At 35.5% G+C, this 11,249-nt stretch overlaps 1 protein-coding gene across 1 annotated transcript in view; it reads right to left on the bottom strand.

The window, feature by feature from the left end:
- Positions 1-721: 721 nt before the first annotated feature.
- col9a1b (collagen, type IX, alpha 1b) overlaps positions 722-11,249 on the bottom strand; it is a 25,563-nt gene continuing 15,035 nt past the window's right edge. The window contains 8 exon segments of the mRNA XM_067385515.1: positions 722-751; positions 4,185-4,239; positions 6,449-6,547; positions 6,549-6,595; positions 9,031-9,063; positions 9,169-9,213; positions 9,720-9,755; positions 10,489-10,560. Of these exon segments, the coding sequence (XP_067241616.1) occupies positions 722-751; positions 4,185-4,239; positions 6,449-6,547; positions 6,549-6,595; positions 9,031-9,063; positions 9,169-9,213; positions 9,720-9,755; positions 10,489-10,560 (417 nt within the window).

Consider the following 11,249-nt stretch of genomic DNA (forward strand, 5'->3'; position numbering starts at 1 on the left):
ATTCCTCCAATTCATCAGACGTCTGACAGCTTCATTTAACACCAATTTAACTTTGCTTTCAAAAGTCTATTACCAGGATGGAGCTAAATATATCTCTCCAATATCATTTTAGAAATGAATTGAGTTGTTTCAGAATGAATTGGTTTGCATATTCATTAAAACCACATCCATTTATGCATTAATACCATCATTTCCTTTGACAAGAGGAAGTAGGATATGAGACGCAGTCGGAACTGACCTGGTAATCCAGGAGGTCCCGGCATCCCTTTGGGTCCTCGAACTGTAGGTCCCCTGTCCCCTCTGTCTCCCATCTCACCTGTAACACATACACAAACACTATTCAATACTACGATTACAATCATACTGTTAGAACCATGCCTTTACTGTAAATACAACACATAAAATATTTACGTATTTCAATAATTTAATGTCCCATTTGCATGTTCGTGGTTATCTGATGTTGGTTAATGTCCAAGTCTGGAAGCCCTGCGGTAGTTCGTTACATCATATGTTGTTCCAGGACTAACAAGCAGTCCAAACTCACAGTCCCAAAATAGCTCACCTTTCGGCCCCTTGAGACCCAGAAGTCCCGGAGGCCCTTTGAGTCCCGGAAGTCCTCTTGCACCAGCATGCCCAGGGAAGCCGCTGTCACCTGGGGGTCCAGGAGGACCGGGGGGACCAGGTTTGCCTGGCAGTCCGACCGCTCCAGACTCAGGTCTTCTCAGACTGGCAGCCAACTGGGCCAGCTGCTCTGAAATGGCAAAGACCAAATGCACTAATGAGTGTGAATGGTCCCCTGCTATTAGCACAGCTCATTTTTATTTCATTTCTACATTGATTTTGCAGTTGCACTCACTAATGAGAGTCATCTAACACTGCACACTGGCTGCTTTGTGATTTTTCTATTGTGCTTCTGTACTAATGTTAGGGTGCCTCCTTGAGGTTGATCCATCTTCCTGCTCTTTGTCTTCACATAAATCCTTCATTTACACCACAGTTAACACTGTTGATATTTGAAATCAACCCAAACAAAAACCTCCCTTCGTTGCTCCGCCCCCAAAATGCACAAACACGCAATGCAAGAGTGCATGTGTCTTTATCATAGCTGAAGCCAAGCAAATTAATGCTTTGTGGAAAAAAAAAAGTGAAGATGATTAACAAATGACAAGGAAGAACAATACATGAACATATAAACGAGTATAAACAAGCAAGAGTTATAAAGTCAGATATAAACTCACAATTCTGACTTCTTTTCGGAGAATTGCGAGTTTACATCTCGCAATTGTGAGTTTATTTCTGACTTTATAACTCGCAAATATGACTTTATATCTCACAATTCTATCACTCAGAATTGCTCATTTATATCTTGCAATTCTGACTATTATAACTAGCAATTGCCAGTTTATATCTCGCAATTGTTTATATCTCGCAATTCTGACTTTAACTCGCAATTGCCAGTTTATATCTCGCAATTGTTTATATCTCGCAATTCTGACTTTATTTCTCGCAATTGTTTATATCTCGCAATTCTGACTTTATTTCTCGCAATTGTTTATATCTTGCAATTCTGACTATCACTTGGAATTGCCCGTTTATATCTTGCAATTCTGACTTTTATAACTAGCAATTGTTTATATCTCGCAATTGTTTATATCAATTCTGACTTTTTCTCGCAATTGTTTACATCTCGCAATTCTGACTTTATAACTCGCAATTGCCAGATTATCTCACAATTCTGACTTTATTTCTCGCAATTGTTTATATCTCGCAATTCTGACTTTTTCTCGCAATTGTTTACATCTCGCAATTCTGACTTTATTTCTCGCAATTGTTTATATCTCGCAATTCTGACTTTATTTCTCGCAATTGTTTATATCTCGCAATTCTGACTTTATTTCTCGCAATTGTTTATATCTCGCAATTCTGACTTTATTTCTCGCAATTGCCAGTTTATATCTCGCAATTCTGACTTTATTTCTCACAATTGTTTATATCTCGCAATTCTGACTTTATTTCTCGCAATTGTTTATATCTTGCAATTCTGACTATCACTTGGAATTGCCCGTTTATATCTTGCAATTCTGACTTTTATAACTAGCAATTGTTTATATCTCGCAATTGTTTATATCAATTCTGACTTTCTCGCAATTGTTTACATCTCGCAATTCTGACTTTATAACTCGCAATTGCCAGATTATCTCGCAATTCTGACTTTATTTCTCGCAATTGTTTATATCTCGCAATTCTGACTTTTTCTCGCAATTGTTTACATCTCGCAATTCTGACTTTATAACTCGCAATTGCCAGATTATATCTCACAATTCTGACTTTTTCTCGCAATTGTTTATATCTCGCGATTCTGACTTTATTTCTTGCATGTTTATATCTCGCAATTCTGACTTTTTCTTGCAATTGCCAGTTTATATATCGCAATTCTGACTTTTTCTCGCAATTGTTTATATCTCGCGATTCTGACTTTATTTCTTGCATGTTTATATCTCGCAATTCTGACTTTTTCTTGCAATTGCCAGTTTATATATCGCAATTCTGACTTTATTTCTCACAATTGTTTATATCTCGCAATTCTGACTTTAACTAGCAATTGCAAGTTTATATTTCATAATTCTGACTTTTTCTTGCAATTGCCAGTTTATATATTGCAATTCTGACTTTATTTCTCGCAATTCTGACTTTATAACTTGCAACTGCCAGTTTATATCTCGAAATTCTGACTTTTTCTCGCCATTGTTTACATCTCGCAATTCTGACTTTATAACTCGCAATTGCCAGATTTCTCGCAGTTGTTTATATCTCGCAATTCTGACTTTATTTCTTGCATGTTTATATCTCGCAATTCTGACTATCATTTGGAATTGCCCTTTTATATCTTGCAATTCTGACTTTTATAACTAGCAATTGCAAGTTTACATTTCACAATTCTGACTTTTTCTTGCAATTGCCAGTTTATATATCACAATTCTGACTTTATTTCTCACAGTTGTTTATATCTCGCAATTCTGACTTTATTTCTCACGATTGTTTATATCTCGCAATTCTGACTTTCTCGCAATTGCCAGTTTATATCTCGCAATTCTGACTTTATTTCTCACGATTGTTTATATCTCGCAATTCTGACTTTCTCGCAATTGCCAGTTTATATCTCGCAATTCTGACTTTATTTCTCACGACTGTTTATATCTCGCAATTGCCAGTTTATATCTCGCAATTATGCTAAAAAAAGTCAGAATTGTGAGAGAAAAAGTCGCAATTATCTTTTAAATTGTTTTATTTTGTGGCAGTAAGAAGCCTTCATAGATAACATGTAGATAACCTGGCCTGACTCTTTATTGCACACACTTTAAAAGTTGCTTTATGTTTTGGAAGTAAATAGACCCTAGACTAATTTTACTTTGTTATAGCTCTGGTATTGTTATGTGAATAAGCAGATCATTTGCCAGCTTTAAATATTCACTCAAAGCTGTGTTGCAGAACGCTGTTAAAGCTCTCGCCTTTCATTTGTCCTCATTCATCCTTTTGAGTGGTGTTCTTTTACGTTTTCAATTTGCAATGGGGAAATTGAGCATAAAGGAAGAGCATTGCTGCTGTTTTTACAACTTTCTTTTTCATTGTGTGAGGGAATAAAAGGGCAGACCGATTTATTCATGATGTAAAGAATCCAATCGCAGGCCGTGAGCTATTGAGCAGGGGCTAGGGTACAGTGAATTTCAACTTTCAGTCGGAAAACGTCCTGAAAATGTATGCAGCATGATGCTTGACTGAGCTTTTTCAGGGAGTTTTTTGGTGGAGGAAACCAAGCTGAAGGAGGAAACTCATCACTATGGGGGCAAAAGTGCAGATCAGCTGAAACAAAAATGAATATTTCAGTGAAATGTGAATGAAAAAGTCATGAGGGAATTGCTGGCATGTGCACAAGAGGACTTGGAGAGAGGCAGAACTGATGGCTAACTTTAGTAAAGTGTCTCTGCTCATCAGAGAAGAATCAAAAAGAATCTTTGAAACGAAACACAATTTTTCTTTCAAAAGTGTCTCTTTCATCTGGTCAGTAGTTGTGTTCTACTGCCTAGAGAGTTCTGATGCTCTGATGGCAAAAGTGCAGCTCTGCATGCATAAAAGGAAGTTACATTTACTTCTGAAATGATAAAAATATCGGCTTCCAGACTCACCCTGCATAACTCGCATACAGACTTGTCTGATGTGTTGATCACTTGGTTCTTTACCCTGTGAACACAGGAGGAGTTGTTTGGAAGAAAATCACACAATCCTGTTACTGTATTCTGATCATTTCATCTCATTTCAGACCACTAATTAGCTCTACTTCAGAAAATAACAAACAAAAACACTGGAATAGGAATTAAGTGTTCTTAAAAGTGGAAGAAGCTTCACAGTACTGTTTCTAATCATTAAGATTTTTTTCTCAATATACCTTTTCAAACATAATGAGTGTGTACAACAAAACACTAATTTTGGCCATTGAATTTTCAGTTTCTAAGACTTTTACTGTCATTCATGATTACTGGATAAGGATGAACAAATATTCATTTGTTAAAGATTGCACTCAAAAAGAGCAATTTTTAGCCGATTAAATATACTTTGATTTAAGTACAACAAAATGATAGTCACTTTAGACACTTACAGGTGTGGAAATTTCAATTTCATGATATTAACAGGTTTTCAATGACTGGAATGGAAACCTGTACATATCAAAATCATCTTCTTTTTCCCCCCTCTGGGATTAATGTGAAAATGTGAACATGAATGATACAGAATAAATGGGCAAAAATGCCAAAAAAAGGAAGGTATTTAAAAATCAGCACCTTTTTTATAAAAACACAAACACATTGAATAAGCTGACAGAATGGCAATATAGTCTGGGGTTGGTAAGATTTTTAAAAAGTTTTTAATGAAGTATTTTTATGCTTACAAGGTTGCATTTATTTGATCAAAAATTCAGTATAAACAGTATTATGAATACAAAATAAGATTTACATTTAAAATAAGTGGTTTTATTTTAATATATTTTATTTAAAATGTAATTTATTCCTGCGATCAAAGCTGAATTTTCTGCATCATTACTCCACTTTTCAGTGTCACATGATCCTTCAGAAATCATTCTAATATGATTTGCTGCTCAAGAAACATTTCTTTTTATTATTATCAATGCTGAAAACCGTTGTGCTGCTTAATATTTTTTGTGGAAATAGTGATTGTTTATCAAAGAATCCTGAAAACACTGACAATCTTTTGTAATATAAATGTATTTACAGTCGCTTTTGATCAATTTAATTTTATCTTTGCTGAATAAAAATATTAATTTCTTTCAATAACAACAACAAAGAAATCTTACTGACCACAGACTTTTGAATGGCAGTGTACATGCAAAGCAAAATCAATATAATGGGCAAAATCTAGATTTTTTACATGTGCAACAAAACGATGAAAACGACCAAAAATACCACCTTAATAAACTGACAAAACACCGATAATACAAACCTGGTCTCATTAGAAAAACGTACCTGTGGGAACGTTTTTGCAAGTCTTAAAATACGTACCAATACATACACATCACTGCAGTTTCAATGTGAAATGTCCACTGAGTTGTGCTAAAAGCATGTTTATTTTTTTGCCGGAACAGATAAACGTGAATATGGTACGTTTTTTTGACGTTGATTTTTATATGAATTACCGCAGTTCTGGTTTAAAATTTTTACCTGTAAGTGGCGCTAAAAGTGTAGTGCTCCATTATTTTTTTTTAGAATAATGTACCACCAACACTACATCTAAACCTACCCGATAGTGTTAACAAAAAGCATCCGTAATCGTGCTGTTTTAGCTTGTTTTGATCTCTCGTCTTTGAGCTCTTTTACCGTGACTCGTTTTTCCCCGGATTCGTACTCTAGGCTTCCCTCATCCTGAATCCAGCTCCGTATAAGCTGAACTACAGAGCAAGCTTGTCATGTCAGAAAAGCAAAACATATGTAGCTGGTTAACTGATGCAAAGTCCAAAATATATTTGTTTACAAATCGTGCACTTTGGTAAAAAGTGTTTTGAAGTCATAACATAATATTGTGCAAGGAGACATAAAAACAAGTCTTTATTAATCCATAATCTGACCCTGTAATCATAACCGTGTATGAAAACTATTAAAAGCGCTTGCTGTTTTACTCCCTCTAGTGTTCATTTCTGTTGAAAACAGCAGTGATATGTACATACAGTATTGGCATGTATTTTTGCGACTCGCGAAAGCGTTCCCACAGGTACATCTTTCCATGAGACCCACAAAATGTGGATAATACATGTGAAGAGAAATTTAGGAAAAGGGCATAAATCTATTTGTGTCAGTCTCATTTTTTTTTTCATCTATACACAGCAATGGCTTATGAAGCATAATCATAATCATTAATTCTCTTTGAGTGGCTGGAAACATACCGCTGGTCCCTGGGAGCCACGAGGACCTGGAGCTCCTCTGTTCCCCTGCATGCCACGTGGTCCAGGACTACCAGGGGGCCCCTCAATGCCAGGCTGCCCACGGGCACCTTCTGGCCCTCTATTACCCGGATCTCCCTGGTTACCAACCTGAAATTACACCAGAGATGCATGTATAGATAAATAGATGTAATTCTAGTGTCTTTCTTACAATAAATCATTACAACGTTATAGATCCTGTTCTGTCATCATTGCTTTGTGCCAATGTCAATGCTTAGTCTTATGTAACTTTATTACTTTGAGTTTGATGAACTTAAACTATTTAAGGCAATCAGTTTCCTCAAACATGGAGTGGAATAAACTTAAAATCTTAGTGAATTTAACTTAATGTACAGGTGCTGGTCATATAATTAGAATATCGTGAAAACGTTTTTTTTTTTTTTTATTGTAAATTATTTTTAAAAATGAAAATTTAATTTATACTACATTCCCTACATGTAAAGTAAAACATTTCAAAAGTTTTTTTTTTTATTTTTTTTATTTGTTGATTAGAGCGTACAACTAATGAAAGTCCAAAATCCAGTATCTCAAAATATTAGAATATTTACATTTGAGTTTCATTAAATGACCATCCCTACAGTATAAATTCCGGGTATCTCTTGTTCTTTGAAACCACACTAATGGGGAAGACTGCTGACTTGGCAATGGTCCAGGAGACAATCATTGACAGCCTCCACAAAAAGAGTAAGTCACAGATGGTCATTACTGAATGTGGTGGCTGTTTACAGAGTGATGTATCAAAGCATATTAAATGCAAAGTTGATTAGAAGGAAGAAATTGGGTAGGCAAATGTGCACAAGCAACAGGGATGACCACAAGCTTGAGAATACTGTCAAGTAAAGGCGATTCAGACACTTGGGAGAGCTTCACAATGAGTCAAATGAAGCCGGAGTCAGCACATCAAGAGTCACCACACTCGGATCTTACCTGGGCTAAGGAGAAAAAGAACTGGACAGTGAACAGTGGTCGAAAGTCCTCTTTTCAGATAAAAGTAAATTTTGCATTTCATGTTGAAATCATGGTCCCAGAGTCTGAAGGAAGACTGGAGAGGCGCAGAATCCAAGTCTAGTCAAGTCAAGTCAAATTTATTTATATAGCGCTTTTACAATTGGTAATTGTTTCAAAGTAGCTTTATATATTATAAGCACAGAAAAAAAGGGAAGGGGTTAAAAATAAGCTGTACAAACAAGCGTGGTAATATGTAACATATACAAGATGGTGCTACATTAAGCCAATGTCGGCTGACTCCCAGGGGTGGAAAAAAAACCCTAGGAGAAAACCCAGCGTGCTAGCACTGGGAAAAAAGTCCTAGGAGGGAAAAAACCCCTTGGAAGATATATATAATATATGTAAATGGATATGGAGATCAAAATCTGAATTATACATTTTTATTATAGAGATTAAAAATAGATTATAGTCTAGTGGGAAGTGTCTGAAGTTAGTAATGATTTGGTGGGCCGTGACATCTGGTGTTGGTCCATTGTGTTTTATCAAGTGTAAAATCAATGCAGCCATCTTCCAGGAGATTTTGGAGCACTTTATGCTTCCATCTGCTGACAAGCTTTATGGAGATGCTGATTTCCTTTTCCAGCAGGACTTTAGCACCTGCCCACAGTGCAAAAACCACTTCCAAGTGGTTTGCTGACCATGATATTACTGTGTTTTATTGGCCAGCCAACATGCCTGACCCCTGAATCTATGGGATATTTTCAAGAGAAAGATGAGAAACAGTCGATTCAATAATATACAGATGATCTGAAGGCTCAATAGTGCCTCAGCAGTGCCACAGGCTGATCACTTCCGTGCCACACTTCACTGATGCTGTAATTTGTGCTAGGAGCAAGTCATTTGCTGTAATATGTGCTGCCAACCAAGTATTGAGTGTACAAATGAACATACTTTAAAGAACTTGAACTTTTTTGTTTTGAAAATCCATTTTTTGATTGATCTTGATCTTGTGACTTACTCTTTTTGTGGAGGCTGTCAATGATTGTCTCCTGGACCATTGCCAAGTCAGCAGTCTTCCCCATTAGTGTGGTTTCAAAGAGATACCCGGAATTTATAATGTAGGGATGGTCATTTAATAAAACTCAAATGTAAATATTCTAATATTTTGAGATACCGGATTTTGGACTTTCATGAGCTGTACGCTCTAATCATCAAAATTAAAAAAAAAAAAAAAACGTTTGAAATGTTTTACTTTACATGTAGGGAATCTAGAATATATGAAAGTTTCATTTTTAAATATTTACAATAAAAAAATGAACTTTTTCACGATATTCTAATTATATGATCAGTACCTGTATATGATTTTACAGTACTTATACTTATTGGTTTTAAAATCTAAATGGTTTAAGGCAATCGGTTTCCTCAAATGGTTTGAGTTAATTTATCGGGTTTTTACAGTTTGAGAGAGCTAGAGCAAGCTGAGATAAAGCCAAGGAAAACTCTTTATGGATATCTGAAATCAGAACCAACAGCTGACTAGTCAAAAATATTCATAAGAACACTGATCAAAAACTCACTTCTCCTTTAGCTCCAGGTTGGCCAGGATCACCCTAAGTACATAAAGAATAAGAGTTCATTACAATATTTAAAATCTCAGTGTACATTTGCATACTGCAGTCATATTATTTTCAGCACAGTATTTCAGAGCTACTCACAAGATCTCCCTTGTCTCCTGGCGTTCCCTCGGCACCTTGATCTCCCTACAATAAAACACATCACTGTGAAGGAGATCATTTCATAGATGTCTATGAATAAGTTTTGTTATTGTAAAACTTCTAGAATGGATAAGTTTGGTTATAAAATATTATTGGATGAGCTGCATACATAACCTACAGAAACAGAAATGTGATTTTCATTATTAATAAAATTGAATTATTTAATGATTATTGCTGTGTTTAATCATAAAACATGATTTTTTTTAAGATTCAGTAAACCATTTTACTGCATTTTAAGGGATGTGGTGCCTAAAAATACTCTTTAACTGTGGTACAATTGTTTTAAATAAATAAAGCAAAGATTTTTGTAATACATTTTACAAGAAAATACTATTTCAGTCATTCTACTTCAAAATTGTTAATTGCCATTTCACCGAAATTGTTTCAGTGTAGTCTTTCTTACGTTAATTTTCTTTGTTTTAAAGGTATCTGATGTGTTCATTTCAGTTCTGCAGTGCGGTATCTGATGATAATGTGAATCACGCTCTTACCTGTTCTCCCTTTGGTCCAGGTTCACCTGCTTCACCCTGTATAATATCACATTCAGAAATTCATTCCAATGAATATTTCACTCAACGCATGTGTTTGAAGAGTTCATTATAACAACAGTTATTCAATAATGTACGCTCAGCATTTTACTCTTTCTATAAATCCTACATCTGTTTGAGGTGCTTAAGGTTTTTTCTTTCTTTTCAAATGCACTAAGGAAATCATTGAGTTTAAAAGGGACAAATTTGATTTTCAAAAGCCTCATTGTACTTTCAAAGTGCTTTAAACTTTAAAACACCAGTGAGAGCACAAAATAATTGCAATGCCTTAAAGGCTGAAAAAGGTGAAACGCTCACTGTTTAATTGAACAAGAACAGTGAATATAAAGCGGTTAGCTGTTTTTAAAGAGATGTGGATAATTGGATAGTGGACTGATTTAGCAAAACTCCATGTACACTTTGCTGTTCCTTAAACTACACAATTCTTCCGTGATCAACCTTCTTGTATTGTTAATTCTGAGTGTCCGGTTCACTATCTGACGATCTGATGCATATTGCACACAAATCATGAAAAAAATCACTTGAGAATTGCAAGCACCAATCAGACTGCCTGACTGCAACACATTTTCCACAGGTGCAGAGGATTTTATCAGTTCACTAGGGAACAAAAATAATGACGAAAAAGTTTTGGGAGCAATTTAAAGATCATTTTGAGATTACAAAAATCTGTTCGGGATGTTCTGAGAAATGTTTTAGGCAGAGACATCCTCACCCTATCTCCTTTTATTCCTGGCAGGCCCGGCGGTCCAGGAAGTCCAGGCAAGCCCAAATCACCTTTCGGACCCTGAAGAGACAATCAATGTAAGATGGCTTGCAGAGTCTGACATTTACTGTAAAATTCTGGCTCATGTGTTTATCAGTTCCTTCCTCTCTCGCTGCAGGATTTCCAAACAGATGGGAAAGGTTCAAAACTGTTGTCAATGAAGAGAAAAGACTTCAGAATCATGTAGTTCCTCCCTGCAAAAACACACTCAGGCATTTTTCAAAAAGAGAGTGCAGTCTGAGAAAATGCGAGACCAGGACAAAATGGCAAATGCTGATGAATTCGAGTGTTTTTCTTGTTTTGGGTTGAACAGTTTTGGAATTGGTATATAAAAAAACAAAATCAGTCTTGAGAAAATAATGGCCATAATGTGTCATTAAATTTAATTCTCACAAATTTGTGTACATAATACATAACATTTCAAACATACAGTAGTGGCAACAACATAAAGTGTTGTCCAGCCTTGGAAAATTGTTATTAAAAGTTTAAAATTATATAGTTGTGCTGGGAGTCAATTGTTGTATTTGTGATAACACAATGAAACAAGCTAAATTGTGCAGACATAATTTTTGGCCAGGCTGTCATACAAAGAAATTATAAACATGCAAAAACAAGAGTTTTCCTTATATTTTAAACAATTGTCCTGATATTTTGATGGTTTAATCAAACTTGTAGAGTCATTGAAAGTTTACGTTCAGTTTTCATGGACT

The sequence above is a fragment of the Chanodichthys erythropterus genome, chromosome 5, assembly GCF_024489055.1.
Source record: "Chanodichthys erythropterus isolate Z2021 chromosome 5, ASM2448905v1, whole genome shotgun sequence".
NCBI lineage: Eukaryota > Metazoa > Chordata > Actinopteri > Cypriniformes > Xenocyprididae > Chanodichthys > Chanodichthys erythropterus.